At 57.0% G+C, this 16,199-nt stretch overlaps 2 protein-coding genes across 11 annotated transcripts in view; both read right to left on the bottom strand.

The window, feature by feature from the left end:
- Window positions 1-846: 846 nt before the first annotated feature.
- Window positions 847-11,576, bottom strand: TBC1D20 (TBC1 domain family member 20). Of its 2 annotated transcripts, XM_080628188.1 has the most exons (9): window positions 11,474-11,576; window positions 10,679-11,318; window positions 8,387-8,572; window positions 7,523-7,603; window positions 6,085-6,271; window positions 5,335-5,436; window positions 4,589-4,730; window positions 3,829-4,013; window positions 847-3,169 (listed from the first exon to the last, which is right to left on the bottom strand). In XM_080628188.1, the coding sequence occupies exons 2-9, from the start codon at window positions 10,719-10,721 to the stop codon at window positions 2,914-2,916; spliced, it is 1,182 nt and encodes a 393-aa protein (XP_080484314.1). In that variant the 5' UTR covers window positions 10,722-11,318; window positions 11,474-11,576; the 3' UTR covers window positions 847-2,913. The 2 variants fall into 2 exon arrangements, with proteins under 2 accessions (XP_080484314.1, XP_080484315.1); XM_080628189.1 differs by lacking the exons at window positions 10,679-11,318; window positions 11,474-11,576 and adding an exon at window positions 9,266-10,589.
- Window positions 11,475-16,199, bottom strand: part of CSNK2A1 (casein kinase 2 alpha 1) — a 21,492-nt gene continuing 16,767 nt past the window's right edge. For 8 of the 9 annotated variants that reach the window (XM_080628190.1, XM_080628195.1, XM_080628197.1 and 5 more), the window contains 4 exons: window positions 15,529-15,629; window positions 14,747-14,895; window positions 13,174-13,260; window positions 11,475-12,730 (listed from right to left, as the gene is read on the bottom strand). In XM_080628190.1, coding sequence (XP_080484316.1) covers window positions 12,615-12,730; window positions 13,174-13,260; window positions 14,747-14,895; window positions 15,529-15,629 — 453 coding nt within the window. In that variant the 3' untranslated portion in view covers window positions 11,475-12,614. The remainder of the gene's footprint in view (window positions 12,731-13,173; window positions 13,261-14,746; window positions 14,896-15,528; window positions 15,630-16,199) is intronic. The other variant, XM_080628196.1, reaches the window with a different exon arrangement.

Raw genomic sequence — 16,199 nt, 5'->3', positions numbered from 1 at the left:
GCCGATTGGGTGGCTGCGGGTGGCCTGATGTGAGGCCCGATCCTGCCACCGCGGCGGCGGGGCCGTGGGGGTCTGGATGCGGCTCAGGACAGGCACATCCCGGTGGTGCCGGGGGGCTCCTTCCTCCATCACGTGTGGAAGCCCCACCAGGATGAGGGCAGAGATGCTCTTGGTCTGTCACCCCCAGGATGTGGCCCTGGCTGGGTCCTGGTGGCCAAGACAGAGCCCTGGGGGGGGTTTGGGGGGCAGCTCTTGGTGTCCCTCTTGGTGGTCCCCAAAACTGGCAATGACCCATGCATTGGGGTGCACACAGCACGGTGCCCTGTCCCCCCCCCCCGCACCCCAGGGTGCTGTGGCTGCAAGAGGAGTTGGTGGTGGGTACCAGGGTCCCTTTGCCCTCCCCATGGCCTGGCCCCCCCATCACCCCCAGACCAGTGCCCAGTCATGAGCCAAGAGTGCAGCCGTGGGCCCAGCGTGGGGCAGGGGAAGGGGGTCTCTCACCTTCCAGATGTGGGGGTGAGGACCTGTCCCCATCCCCATCATCAGCGCTGGCTCTGGTACAGTCCTTGTGGCAGAGGTGGTGTCCCATCATGTCCCACAGCCGCTCGACTCTGCCAAGGCCAAGTGATGCTTCCCGGCATTGGGAGCGGCTCCTCAAGGAGGATGGGAAGAGCTGCCAAATGCAGCTGTGGTCCTGACCTCAGCACGGGGCTGAGCTCTGCCCCATCCACACAACAGCACCAGGGGGATGTGGGCACACAGCCCCCATTCCTGCTCCTTTTGGGTCAATAAAGGTGATGTTTCCCATGGGCTCTTCTCTGCACTGAGTCCCGAGTCGGCCACGGCTGCCCGGGAAGAGCCTGGAGCAGCCCAAGGGACCCGTGAGCAGCTCAAACCCATCCGGCTGCACGGGGAGGCCACAGGGATGTGCCAGCTCTGGGATACAGGGTGCCGGGAGCACAGCCCCGGGGGCAGGGAAGGAGTTAGTAACTGTTTATTGTACGGGGTGGGCTTTGTACAAATCCGCATGTACAGGGGGATGTGAAGTCTTTGTACAGAGTAACTGAAACACCTGAAGCATCTCCTCCAGCCCCTTTCTCCCTGGGGACAACACAACTAAAGTGCATCACGGGCAGAGAGCTGGGGGGCTCCAGCATCCCCTCCTTTGGGGTGCTGGGGAGTGCACAGAGGGGCCCTGGGACCCCAGCAGCCCCCCCAGGGCACCACGAGTTGCTAAAGTGCTAAAGCCCCGTCCTCTTCCCCACGCACTGCTGCCCTGGGGGGGCTGGGGGGCCAGGGGCCGGCTCTGCCTTCAACCACACCAGGAGGGAACTCTGAGAGCAGCCCCTGGCTCCCACCATGGGCACACAGAGCCCTGGAGTGAAGGAGCAGCAGCAGGAATGGGCCTCAGGGCCCATCCTGCCTGGGCCAGAGCACATCCAACCGCTCCAGATGCAGCCTGCAAAGGAAACTCCTCTGCTCAGAGCTTCACGGAACCACAGTCAAGGCATGAGGAGAGCCTGTGTGCCCTGCGGCCACCCTGATGGTCACAAAGGCACAGGCCCTCAGGGCAAACCAGAACTGCCCTGAGGAGCTTATGAACCCCAGCAGAGGGTTGGGACATGCAGGGAATGAGCTTTCTATCCCAAACTCTTCAACCAATGCCTATTCCCAGGAGTGCAGCCCCATGGCAGGGCACAGACAGCTCTTGGCACCACAGAGCAATGGCAGGGGAGCAGGGTGGGAGCAGAGGGACAGGTAAGGGCACTTGCGGGAGGTTTAGCAGCTCAGGGAGAGGTAGAGGCATAGAGCGGTGCCTGGCTTTGGCTCAGTGGGACACTGAGCTGGGCAGGGGGGCTGCTGCTTAGCTGGGAGGGGAGGGAGCGCTGGGGCTGTGAATGGGGCTGGAGGCGAGGCAGGAGCTGTGCCTGGGGGGGGCCTGACTGGGAAACTCCCTCCCTTGTGTTACTGTGAAGTCTGAGCAGCTCCCGGGGGAGGTTTCTAACAGGTTTCCTATTGCCGTGACTCTGACGCGTGCAAAGGGAGTCACAGGGTGGAAAAAGCCTTTCTCTGCGCTCAGACCTGCTCCCAGAGCTGTAAGAGAAGCCTGCAACGGGTGTTTGTGGTGCTGCTAAGACTCGTGGTGACGTGATCAGGCACATGACAGCACACACCTCTGGCAGCGTGTGTGACACTCGGGTCTCCCCTTGCTGACCCACACTGCTGCCAGCGATGGAGCCCCAGCCAGGGGCAGCCAGGCTCCAGGTAGCCACCCCAGTGTGTTCCTGTCCTTGCCCTTCCCTCCTGCAAACAGGCTGCAGAGATGAGGAAGCAGAATGGGGAATGTTCACGCTGGAGAGAACCTCATGGCAGGGCACTGGGAAAGGGCTGGCTCTGCTCAGAGGCTGCCATAGGAAAGGGTTGGACCGTGGGGCACTGGCAGCCTGCAGACAGGAGTGATGCAGAGCTCAGGGCTGCCTGGCTCCTCAGGAGTGTAACACCCCCCAGGCCAAGTGAGACTCTGCTCCAGGCAAGGATCTGCCCTTGCTCCCACCTAATTACCCCACAGGGATCATTTTGGGATAGCCCCCACACAGCTCTCTGCTCAACAGTCACCTGGGTGCAGCCTGAAGAGCCAGACGCATCCAAACTCCGCTTCCCCACAAGGTGGTGGCAGTGCCTGTGTGCTCAGCCCTGCCCGGGGAGGAGAGAACACGGTGAGCATCGCTGTGGGGTCCAATCCTGCTGGACTGGTTCCCCTTGGTCTCCGTTGCGAAGGCCAAAAGCGTCCCTGGACGCAGCAATGATAAAACCCAGTCTTTAGACAGGTCATTTCCAGCCACGTCCTTGTGCCAAGCACCATCCCATGCGTGTGGCAGTGGCGTGGGGCCAGGGCCAGCCCTTCCTGGGGCGTCAGGGGAAGATCTGCAGCTCAAACTTGGGTGCCCACTCCAGGGCGCTTTTCACCACGGCCAGGGCAGCGGCTCCCAGCGCGACCGTCAGCCCCATCACAGCCAGCTTGACAAAGCGGTTGGTCCTGGGCTTTGCCAGGATGGATTCTGTCCTCTCCTCCGCGCGCAGCCGCTCCCGGAACCGCTGCCGCAGCACCGTGTCGGGTCTCTGCTGCACTGAGGCCAACTCAAAGTCCTTAAACGTGGAAGCCGCGGTTCTGCAAGAGAAGAAACTGGTTCAAGGAGTGGCCTCAGCTTGTCCTTGGGACCTGCCTCCTGCCAGGGGGGAAGAGCATAGAACCATGGAATGGGTTGGGGTGGAAGGGACCTTAAAGCCCATCCAGCTCCAACCCCTGCCGCAGGCAGGGACAACTTCCACTAGAGCAGCTTGCTCCAAGCCCCTGTGTCCAACCTGGCCTTGAACACTGCCAGCGATGGGGCAGCCACAGCTTCTCTGGGCACCCTGTGCCAGTGCCTCAGCACCCTCACAGGGAAGAGCTTCTGCCTTATCTCCAACCTGAACTTCCCCTGTTTCAGTCTGAACCCATCACCCCTTGTCCTGTCACTACAGTTCCTGATGAAGAGCCCCTCTCCAGCATCCTTGTAGCCCCCTTCAGACACTGGAAGCTGCTCGGAGGTCTCCATGCAGCTTCTCTTCTAAAGGCTGAACAGCCCCAGTGTTCTCAGCCTGTCTCCTTATGGGAGGTGCTTCAGCCCCTGATCATCCTTGTGGCCTCCTCTGGACTTGCTCCAACAGCTCCATGTCCTTCTTACGCTGAGGACACCAGAGCTGCACACAGTGCTCCAAGAGGGGCAGATCTTCATGAGGAAGCAAGACCCAGCCAGGGGCTGGAGCGAACCCAGGGGCAGCACTCACCGCTCAGCCTGCTGCTGGGCTGCCTCCCGGGCGAGTTCGGAGGGTGGGAACTGGACAAAGAGGTCCCCGGCTCTGCTGATGAGGGTCTCGTAGGGAAGGTCCTGTGGGATCTGCGACAGGAGGTGGTGCACAGAGGCCATGTCGCACTCGCAGTCCAGGACTTCCTGCTCGCGGTACAGCACGATCTGCGGGGAGCAGTGAGAGCTCTGAGGGCAGTGGGAAGTGGGGACGAGTCCCTGTCACCCACTGGCACTCCCTTCAGAGTCACAAAACATTTCACTTCCAGCTGGAAGAGCTGCCCTTCCTCACGGGGCCACGCGGCAGTGAAGCATTCCCTGTCTGGGAAGTGCAATGCCAAACCCTTCTCAAGGCTGAGGCCGTGATAGCCCCTTTCTGGGCTCAAAGAGAGATTTATCTGGATCCCCATAAGGAGAAAGGGCAGACAGATGCACAGCACAGGGCTGTCCCCAGCCAAACAGGTGCCCCAGCAAGTGCCCAGCAGCAGGGCCAGCACACAAAAGCGAAGAAAAGCACTGCTCCTGCTGCTCCCACAGCACTGAACTGGACCAGGCTGTACACCTGGACCCATCCCAGGCCACCCCGAGCTCTCCTGCATCCTCGCTGCCATTGCCAAGGACTTCACTGGCCTTGGGGGTCTCTGCAGAGCAGGGGACAGCAGCAGCACTGGGTTTGCCAGCCCGAAGCCACCACCACTTCACGACAGTCCAGCTTCTCCCCTGCCATTCCAGCCAACACCTACCACAGCAGCGAAGTAAATGGGCATCAGGGGATGACAGGCCAGGAAGAAGTCGTACAATCGCACCACATGCCTGAAGTCAGACAGAACGTGCCCAAACCAGGTGATCAACCAGCTGAGAGCAAAGATGGTGCCCACCTCCGCACTGCACAGAGACAAAGAGCTGTCAGCCCAGCTGAGGTGCTCCTGGTGAACCCTGCACTGCAGCCCCATGCCTGGCAGGGCCAGTCCTGCAGCACAGGCAGCTCTGCAGGCTCCTTTCTACCCTCAAGGCTCATTAACATCTGCGAGTTGTAATCCTGCTTGGTACCCAAGAACATCTTGGCCATGAAACCTAACAGAGGCACTTGCCCAGAAAAGGACTTTGGACTGAACCTCCCCACTCACTTTCCTGCTTCTGTTTCAATCTCCCCAGTCTACACTTGTGGGGCCTTAATTCCCCAAATCCTGGGAATTATCCCTGAAATAGCAACAAACCAGAGCAAAGTGACACCAGGCAAAAACCTGGGCACCTGAAGTGGTTGTGGCAGCTCTGTATGATCCCAGCCACAACCCCCCACTCATAACCCCCCAGCTTTTCCCAGTGGGACTGCAGAATAATGGGGTGAAGACAGCATCACCTAAACCTCCTCAAGACAGGCAGCACAGGAGTGGGTCTGCTCAGAAGCAGGGGACACATGGCTTTGGGCTGTCACTGTTGGCTGTGGGGCTGCAGTTGGCACACTTGTGTTGAGGGAACGTCTGCCTACCTCTGCATGAAGTCATGCACCTTAGGGTTCACCTGGTCTATGATGGGCATCAGGTAATTTAAAATGTGCTTGGTATTATCCATCGTTGGGTCCATAAAATCCCTGAGGGAAGAGGGAAAAGAAGCTTCATCAAGCAACCATGTCAGTGAGCTCTGCCTCCAGGGAGGCAGCCAGGAGGTAAAGAAATGCACTTGCAATAAACAGCTTTGCTGGCAGGGTGGCCCCAGCCCCAGGGAATTCTGTCCATTAGGGACAGCCTCCATCCTACCTGAACCATAAACCATTCCCAGCACCCAAAACCCAACTCCCTGCCTGGGAAAGGAGGGAGAACCCCTCCAAAATAGAACCCAGCTGAAGGCTTGGGCTTGTTTCAGTGCACAACCAGGATGTGGGACTCAGGACACTGCTGGTGCAGATCACACTGCCCAGGGCTGTGTAAGGGTGAGGAGAAGGCACAGCCAGGCCCTGGCAGCAGAGGCCAGAGAGCTGTGCATAATGCAGGGAGTTGGCTTTGCAGCTTCAAGAGATGCCACCAATTACCTGGCAGCCTTCAATTAGCCCTTACGCAGAGCACGGCTCCTGCCAAGCCATGTGAAGTCACACTGCTCCCCACAGCACCCCTCTGGGTATGGCCTTAAGCCAAGGCTCTGCCTTCCAGGCTCCCCTTCCAGGTCAGCTCTGTCTGTGCTGTGTCCCCACAGCTTAGGACACACATGGAGCTCCTCTCCTCCAGCTGAGCCCGCTGAGTACCTGAGATGATGTGTTGAGAGCTTCTCCACCAGTGCCGTGGCCAGCCTGTCCCCCACCACCAGGAGGAAGGTGACCACGATGTCATGGTAGCCCTGGTAGTAGTGCAGCTGCGGGTTGCGCTTCAGGACGTGCAAGATGATATCGATGAGCTCCTCCTGCAACCCTTCCCGCTGGTCATCCGGCATTCCTGTGGGAACAGCACCAGGCATTCGGAGACACTGTTACACATGGATCTGCTGCCCTGAGACTGGTAGGACACAGGCCTGTGTGAGCAGCAGTGAAGGAATGGTTTGGGTTGGAAGAGACCTTAGGATCATCCAGTTCCATCCCCTGCCATGGGCAGGGGCACCTTCCACTAGAGCAGCTTCCTCCAAGCCCCTGCGTCCAACCTGGCCTTGAACACTGCCAGTTTACTGCTGTGCAGAGCTGTGCAGGATGGTGCTGCACACCCAGCACTGAGGACACTTCAATCATTTTTAATTTCCCAGAGGTTCTACAAAGATTAAACAGGACCCAGCTTCACAGAAACTGTGTCAATGGCCTCAGAGCAGCACCCACCACAGCTCCACATCAGTCCCTGCTAACACCATGGGCTGAGGGACAGGATGTGACAGGAAAAACACTGCTCCTGTGCCCACAGCTGCAGCCGGTTTCTGGCAATCACTGTCCACAGACAAAACACTCACAGGCCAAGCAGCAAGGCCCAGTGGAGATCCTGCAGTGATAAAGTTGCTTTCTCCCCTGCTTCACTGATGCATCTAAAAATAGGCAGGAGGCTGCCACTCAGTGTGAGCAGCCCCGTCAGGAATGGGGCATCTGCTCTCCAAACGGAATCAGGGTGAATCAAGCACTCACTCACACAAAGGCAGCAGAAGGGGGAAGCAGGTTCTGGCCAGAAATAACGACTGCTCTGCAGAGCTGGGGATGAAATGCCTTATAAATAGCATAACAAGGCACCAGCCACGCAGCAGAACGGAACAACTGCAACATGTTTTGCTTCTAAAGGTTCAGGGTCCTCCTAAAGCTGGTGCATGAACCCGATTTGGAGGCTGTTTAACACTGGAAATGCTTCCAACCGCTGACAAAGCTGCTTTCCCCCTCCCTGGGCCAGAGCAGGATCTAAAATAAACCACAGCAAACAGGCTGCTTCTCAAGCACTCCATCAATGCAAACCTCACCCCGCTCCCGGCAGGTGAGGGGCCGACAACTGTTCCATGTACAGTGTGGGGTGCAGGGAGAGTCACACCAGACCCAGCTGAAGGGACCTGAGAGCTCAGAGTGGCTTTGCTGCATGGAGAAGGTGCTGTAAGCTCTGGCTTTCTGGAGTCAGGCTCTTGGAGTGTCACCTCCTGCAACCCCCCCCAGTGAGGCCTGAGCTGGGGGAGCCCCATAGCACAGACCTCACCCCCAGAGAGGACAGAGGAGAATCTCCCCTCACCTGGTGGGAACCGGCGCAGGGATCGCCGCACGTCCAGGAGCACTTGCTGGTAATCCTTATTGTCCTCCCGCAGCTCCTTTCCTGTGAGGAAAAGAGGAATGTGGTTAACATGGAGGAGTGCAACGGTACCAGGAAGAGAGGTGGGAGATGCCCTGCTGAAGGCAGGAGGAGGAGGCTGCACACACAGACATGACATCCCATGGCATGTCCCCCTTTTCACGTGTTGCACTCCAGCCCTGGCCCCTCACTTTTGCTGCTGTGTTCAGACACTAGCACACTTCAGTGCGAGGCAATGAGACTGTTACCTACAGAATCAGAGAACCCCAGACTGGTTTGGGTTGGAAGGGAACTTAAAGCTCACCCAGTCCCAACCCCTGTCACAGGCAGGGACAACTTCCACTAGAGCAGCTTGCTCCAAGCCCCTGTGTCCAACCTGGCTTTGAACACTGCCAGGGATGGGGCAGCCACAGCTTCTCTGGGCACCCTGTGCCAGCGCCTCAGCACCCTCACAGGGAAGAGCTTCTGCCTAAGAGCTCATCTCCATCTCCTCTCCTTCAGTTCAAAGCCAGCTCCCCCTCGTCCTTCCCTGCAGGCCCTTGTCCAAAGCAGTCCCTCTTCAGAGGGAGGTGTGGTCTTCAAACACAGCACTCCCAGCACTCCTGGAAACCTCCCTGCTCCACAGTTTTGCTATGCAACTCAAAGGCCCCCCCACAGCAGCAGGGCATGCCCGGCTCTGAGACCAGGAAGAGCAGTTCATTAAATACCACCCATCTGAACAGCCCCAGATTCAGCCGACCCAACAAACCCAGTCCTGGGCCAGTGACTGTGGAAGCCCCGGGGCTCACTCAGAGCTGGGTGCTGTACCTGGGAGGGGGGGCAGGTCGTCTGTGCTCACACTGAGCAGCTTTGGCCACACTTTGCAGCGGATCTCATCGGTCAGGAGCCCCCCCTCGCTGATCGCCATCCGCCGGAGCGTGGCCACATCGATGGGGTCACTGTTCAGGGCCTGGTAGATCTCTGCCACTTTCCTTTTCTTCTTGGCATCAAAGTCTGCAGGCAGATGACAGAGAGAAGCTGGCAAGGGGCCTGCAACTCATGTTATGAGGGGGCAAAACCCACTCATGGCGATGCCACACACACACACACAGGGAAGATGACACAGGACAGTGAGCACAGGGCCAACCCATCAGCTCCATGTCCCCATCTCCTCAGGCTCAGCACTGGGGGCACCTCACAGCTCACAGAACATCCCCACTGGCCCCACTGTGGGAGGCAGCTGCTGCTCCTCCAGACACAGTGCCCAAGGGATCCCTGTGCCCCACGTTCCCAATGGATCACGGCTCCGTGCGGGACGGTGACAGCCGTGCAAAGCCACCTGCAACTGTTTGCTCCCTGACGCAGCCGCCAGCTCCGGTGTCAAGTGTTTGCTAAGGACAGGACTTTGTGTTCCTGCTGCCTCCAGGCTGCAGCTCCCAGAGGCAGCGCCCTGGGGAGAAGTCTGAGCACTTCCACCGACCACAACAGGCACAGGAAGGGACTGAATTAAACCAGAGGTAAGGAGTCATGAGCACAGCAACACAAACCTGGCACATCCCAGTACAGGCACAGGTCGGCCAGCGTGAAACCACCACCACCGTTTGTGGATCACATGATGCAGATAGGGGAGGGAATAACACAGACAGGGGAGGGAGGAACAGGCAGAGCACACAGTGCTCCGGTTTCAAACGGCTTAAACGCACTTACAGGACTCGAGAGCGCTTCCTGGGGACACCACTTCCCACTGCATCCCGATACCCGTCCCCGCTGCCCCACCAGCGGGAGGAGAGGCCGTCAGGAGCCACCCGATATCCCACACCAGGGAGGAGTTTCCGTCAAGCAGCCGCGGGGCCGGAGCGCAGGATGAGGCCACCAGCGCCGCCTTCACCTAAAGGCTTTCCCAACAGATCCAACTACCCTGGGGATCCGATCGGGATTCATTCCATAAGGACGTGTCCGAACCGGGTTTGCAGTGGGAGGAACTCAAAGGATCCCGATGGAGAAGCAGCTCTTCGCTCCCTGCCCACGTGGCACCTCCGTTGTCCCGGCGCTGCTCCGGCCCTCTCCCCGCTCCCGGCTGGAATTCCCGCCTTCAGGAATGTGTCCGGACAGGGTACGTCCGGCTGCTCGGACAGCGGGGAGGCCACCAGCAGCCACTGCCCCTTCTCGAATAAGTACCCTTTTGAGATGAAACCTGCCCCCGCCTGCGCCAGCTCCGCAGCTCCCCCGGGCTCCGAGTCCTGGTAACGTTAAAGCACCAAACCCTCCCCCAGCGACCACGATTTCCTCCTCTCTCCTTCCCCACCCCTTGTGCAAGCAAAGTTATGTGCGGAGAACAGCAGCCGACCCCTGCTCCCCGCTCCCTGCCCCGGGCTGGGCGCTCTCACCCCGGTAAGGAGGAGCAGAGCTGCGCAAGTTCCTCCTGGTCACACACAAAGCACTCGGGGAGCAGCGCGAAGGAAGGAGCAGGAACTGGGGGCTCCTCGTCTGAGCTTTCCTGGGGAACATCCCTTGATTTACCCGGGCCAGACACACACAGGACGATGGCTGCGTTAGACACAGGTGTCTTCCAGACCCTGCTCTGGGCACCCGTAACCTGGACTCGCATCGGTCACACCGGGGAGCGCCGGGAACGCACGCGGGGCTCACACCACCGTCACTCAGCCTGGGGCTGCCCCGGCCCGCTGCGCCTGGGGCTCATTCTGCAGCCAAACCCCGCCGGGAGCGGCTCCAACCGACAGTGCCCGGGGCGCAGCCGCGGCCCCTGAGCAAGGCTTGGCGCTTGGCGAGGCCGGGCCAGAGCCCTCCCCGGTTACTGCCGCGGCGGGCGGACCCGGGAAGTGAAGCCGGAGAGCTCAAGGCCCCGGCTGCTCTACGGCCCAGCTAGGGCCTGCGGCGAGAGCAGGTCCCGCAGCCGCGGCGGGTGGGCGTGGGCGTGGGCCCGGGCCCGGGCCCGGCCCCTTCGCTTGAGCCCTCCGCGGTACCGGTAACCTCCGCGCGTGGTCCCCGCCTCGGCGGCTCCGGGAGCGGCGCCGAGTTTCGCCCCGCCGTCAGGGGGCGCTCTAATCCCCGCCCACCTCAGAGGATCCGGCGCCCCCCCAGGCCCGACCCGGTCCTTACCGTGGCCGCCCACCCCGTTGCGCGGCGGGCTCCGCCGGGCCATGCTCCCGGGCGCTGCGGCGCATGCCGGGCCGGGCTGGGGCTCCACGCTCCCGGCGCCGTCAGGTCCGGTCCCGTCCCGCCTCCTTCTCCTCTTCTCCCCCCCCCCGCCCCTCCGCCGGCGGCGCGCGGGCGGGACGTCACGACACCCCACAGCGCAAGCGCGGAGCCATGAGGCAAATCACGACGGCGGAAGGCGCGCGGGGCTTCTGCGCATGGGCGGAGGAGGACGCGCAGTGAGTATCGAACCCGCTGTACTTAATTCAGGGTTTTCGTTCAAATACACCAAAACAGCGCTAAAACCCCCAAAAGTGAGCGGTTGTGCCCGAACATCAGCGGGATGGCAGAGCGGGGGCTGCTCTGGTACAGCACAGCCAGGCAAAGGACCACAGACCAGCCTTCCCCTCATTCTGGGCTGTAAATGATGGAAGTACGACAGGCTTCCATGGAATGCTGTCCTGGAGAAGCTGCTCTTGTGTCCATGAAAGACCTCACCTCCCCACAAGCATTTCAGTCTCCTGCTCCATTTCTCTCCAGTCCGTTTAACCCAACTCACTGGCTCCATCCAAACACCAACCCGGAAGGACACAGCCATCCCCCTCTGCAAGAGTGACAAACAAGGGACAGGTCCTGTGAGGATGAGCAAGGGCTGAAGGCCAACAGATTGAACAGCCCAAAGAAGCAACAGCCACAATGGGTTGGGGACAAGGGGACCACAGCCCCAGGAGGCCTCTACACAGGGAACTTCAATCTAACCTCGATAAATAAAACCAAATGTTTATTTACACCAAAGAATTCCAACACTGGATCTTTCACATATGAAGGACAAAGTATATATACACAGCAAGGGGTAGCAGGGCTGTAACGAGGGTGCTTTTTCCGTTGTCAATGATAATAGTTGTCCACGATTACTGATCTACCATTCCGGGTTAAGGGAACTCGCTCCATCCTCTCAGTGCGTATTTACAGGACTGTGAGGTAACTGGATTCTCACCACATGGCACGTGAGGGAGGGGATGGGGGTGAAGATGTGGGATCGGACTTGGCGCAGTCTGAGTTTTCCAGCTTTAAGTAGCCACCAGCTTGAAACCTAGAGAAACGATTTAAAAAAAACAAGATACCCAAATAACAAAGTAATTCCAGGAAGAGTAATTCTGGGAAGAGGGAGCTCCAGGACCCCAAGTGAGCAGAAACTTCATCTTTTAAGACTAAAATGACATGCAGGGGGGTGAGCTGGCATTGTGGTTAGCTCCTAAGGAGACATGATTTAGTCCAATTTGGGTGTCAAACATTATCTGCACTCACTCCTTTTAAGCTTTATCCCACCTCTCCATACTGGAATTGTCTCCTCAGCAGACCCCGGCTGGGTGGCAGGCAGGACATGGGGTTCAAGTGAGTGGTACTGTAAGAATCCCCCTCCCCTGCCCCACGAAGACTTGGTTTGGTTCTGGAGAAGAGTACAATGCCCCAGGGTGTAGGCTCGTGGAGGAGGAATGGTGGGAACATGAAGAGATTTCCAGTAGGATGCAAAGAAATGCTGTTGATTCAATCTTTTGTTCTTAAATGAAGAGTACTTTTTTTGGGGTGGGGATGGGGGGGTGGGATGGGGAGGGAACAACTGTCCAAGAAATATTCCAGCTGTGGGTATTTTCAGGGAATCCCCTGAGTTACGAAAAAGTTCAAGTAAAAAAAGAAAAAAAAAATCAGCCTATAATAATTTTGTATATAATGACTGAACTACTATAAATCCACAAGCAACAGTTCAGACACGGTGCCTCCAAAGCGTTCATCCCCTCCCTTCCCCTGCCAGGCACGAGCTGCCTCCTGAGCAGGGGGGTGAGGGGAAACCTCTTCCCCACCTGACCCAGCTCAGGCCGCAGGACACAGGAGCCCCTCACTACTGCTGAGCGCCTGCAGCAGCTGGCACGGGCATCCCCAGCGTGGTGGTGGCAGAGATGACGGGCGAGCCTGCTAGAGGTCCCAGGGGGGAAGGTGTTGGCACTGAGGAAATCCCTGGAAGAGAGACAGGGAAGCAGGAATTAGAGCGGCACCAGCGCAGCGCTACCCGGGACTCAGCTTCGTAACCCAAGTGCTGTCTCTTTGCAGGTTAAGTTTGCTGCTGCTTTGTTACGCTTTCAGAGCTGCCAAAATAAGCTGAGATTAAAGAGCTCTCCCTGTTCTCTGCAGGCTCTGAAGAGTTGCTGAGGGGCAGATTCAGACTTCAAAACATCCAACTGCAAAGCACTTCTTAAAGCAAGACCAGAAAAACAGCTCAGGCTGCGGCGAGGCCTTATCACACTCTCTCACCCACTGCTCCCCAGCCCTCTGTGCCCTTGTCATCGGTCCCAGGAGATGATCTAACGCCCCACCCGCAGACCTCACCCTCCCGGATGCTCACAGCGCATGTAAATGCTGTCACACAGCACACAAGGAGGAGGGTCAGCAGCAGAACTGACCTGACATCATACTCGCACTGCTGACGGGAGTGCTGCCACCCGGCATGTTGGAGGAGCCCATCCGAGCCTGGTCTTTCACGATGGGATCTAGGAAGAGCAAAGTCCCCTTAGGTGATGTGTCAGCAGGCAGCAGCTGAAGCACAGACTGCTCAGCCGGTCCTGACAAGCTGCCCACAGCAGGTAACATCAACCCTGGTCTACCAGAAGTTTCCATCAGCTCCAGTGGGAAGCACCCAAGAAGGTGTTAAGGAAATACCATCAGTGAGAAGTCACCGAAATGATGTGCTTTGGAGTTCAGCAAGAGGAAAAACTGAAGGACATAAAGGTAAAGTTTATCTCCTCTGTGCTAAGGAACTGTGTAACTGCAAAGCCAAGCCCAGAGAATGGGTGTAGCAAGCAGAGATTAGCACCAATTACAACTGTATGTCGTGTCTCTACACACATCCCACAGAAGCCCGAGAGCTGTTGTGTCACTGAGCTCCTTGTTTCCGTCAGCTGTTCCCAACTTCTGCACTAACTCTGTTCCAGGGTTTAAAGGGTGGCTAACAAAGACAATGGAGACTCCTGTTTGACAAGGAGTCACATGGCAAAGACCAGGGAGGATGGGCACAAGTTCTTTCTGGGGAGATTGCAGTTGGACACAAGAGGAACATTTTTCCCACTGAGAACCATCAGCCACTGCAATAATCATCGCAGGGAAGCGGTGACTCCCCCAGCACTGGTCATGCTTGGACTAGAAAGGTTGGACCAGATGATCCTCGAGATCCTTTCCAACCTGGAATTCTGTGATTCTTCATTTCCACCTGCACGTAAATAACATTGCCCCCTGAGCTGTGACAACCTCCTTCTGCCTCCCAAACCTACTGCATCAGAGAACTGAACTCCAAATGCTGCCCTTCCTCACATGGAGTTCAGTACAAGCTCTCTCTCAGTTGGGACACAAGTTAATTTAGCTGTTGGTCCAACTCTCACAGCCTTCAGCTTTACTAATCCTCAGACTTGCAAAACATTTCACTTTAACATCTGCCACAGGCGTAACAGAGCTGTGCTGGTTGTTGGGGACCCAACTCTGTTCAGTGGCAAGGAAACAAAAAACTGAGGCAATACTCATTTTGCATTGTTATAGCTGCTTTAAACCCCTAAATACCAAGATCTGTGAAAAGCAGCAAGTGGTTAAAAGCATTTAGAAGTGAAAGTACATTTCGGTTTGCAAAGCCAAGACCTGAATATACCATTCACTAAGGTACAATTAGGAACATAAGTTGTTAAAAGGGCCTTGACAAACCAGAGCATTCTGGGTTTATGTACCCCACCACCTGCTGAAGTTAGCCTGGGTTTAGCTGCCTGAACACGGGGCTGCTCATTCACTGGCCTGACTTGGGTGTATAACACCATTTCCTCAGCTGGTGTGGGTGGCAGCAGCCTGTTTGCTCCACCACAGAGGCATCCTTGGCTCCAGTGCAATTCTTGCAGACCAAGCTCATTACGCTGCTGTTCTGAGCTCTTATCTGCACAATCTACAGGGACAGAGATTTCCCAGAGGCAGAACTCATTGAACAACCCCTGTACTTACAGAAGTAGGGGTGTTCCATGGCTTCTCTCGCTGTGAGTCGTGACTGGTGATCATATCGCAACAGCTTGTCTAAGAAATCCAGAGCTTCTGGACTCACCAGATGCTGGTTCTCACTGTGAACAAAGCGCTCCCATCGCTTACGGGAGTGTCTGCAGGGAAGAAGACCCCAATCAGGCAGGGAAGAGGACAGCAGTGCCAAAAGTCACCTTTCTGAAGAGCAAGAACTGCTCAGATGTCCACCTCTGCTCAGTGTGGCAGCCCCAGGGCTGAGCTGTACCAGTGCACAGCAGCAGTACACCACAGCTCCACACGGCGGCATGAGGACTCAAGGTCAGGATGGATTTACAGGCCTAAAATCCAGCTTCTCTTCCTCTCTTATTCCCTCAACATCAGTCCCTTGTGGCTTGGTTTGTGTCACACAAAATGAAGGGAAAAAAGACACAAATGCCATCTTTTGCAGCACCTGATCTTTTGCACTTAGAGCACTGTTTTGTTTTCTCCCCAGAACACTGGAGAGAGCATCTGCCCTTCATGCTTTATGCTCCAGCAGTTCATTTACTGCCTAAATGCCATTAAAAACCTTTCCTCAAGTCCATTTCCAGAAAAAGGACCAGGGGAAGCACTGGCAAAAGGGATCAAAGGCACAAAGTGACAGCTCTCAAGAATCTTGGCTCTGATGTCTCCCAAAAGCATGAGGTTTAGTTTACTTCAGGGGCTGCTGACAAAGCAGTAGCTCTTTGGGTCTCCCAAGAGCTCATGAGCTACTCTGGAGCTTGGCTCACCTGCCCAAGATGTCATTGAAACGTGGATCCAGCTCGATGTTGTACTTGTCAATGTAGTCATACAGATCTTCTGTTCCCAGCACCTTGGCTATCCTCACCAGCTGGGAACAAACAGACCAAAGTCACAAAGGCAGCAGCACACTCCCTTGGGAGACTGAATGAGGTCTCAGTGCCTGAACCAGCAGCCACAGGGTGTCCATGAACATGCCTCCACTCACAGCTGGAATTCAGTAACCCCATAGGCAGGAGGGAGCTGCACATCCCAACAGCACTAACACCCGAGACCCTGCAACACCAACTCCCCTGGTAGCAAGATAATACTCAAAAGTGGTGGGGGGAAGGCAAGAATAACTGGTCATGAAAACACGTGCAGGGTGAAGTACCAGCCTGGAGGGCTCCAGAATGGAGGTTTGAGAACAGAAGGTCACTGATTTTCCAGGACTGCCCACCAGTCAGATGCAGAGCATGTGCTAAAGGTTTAAGTATAAAAACTCTGGCCTAAAGGCAACACAAAGTTTTCAGAATCTAAATAAAACAGCACCAAATGCCCAGTTTCCAGACAGAGGGGAGGGAGGATGGACAGTGCCAGGGGTCTGCACGTAACAGAACCTCAGGAATAGTCAATCTATGTGCCAGAACCCACCAGCATTAATATTGACAGAACTTTTCCA

This window comes from Psittacula echo (assembly GCF_963264785.1).
Source record: "Psittacula echo genome assembly, chromosome: 12".
In the NCBI taxonomy this organism is placed as follows: Eukaryota; Metazoa; Chordata; class Aves; order Psittaciformes; family Psittacidae; genus Psittacula; species Psittacula echo.
The sequence above is the reverse complement of the archived record's forward strand: the minus strand, read 5'-3'. Positions and strand labels throughout refer to the sequence as shown.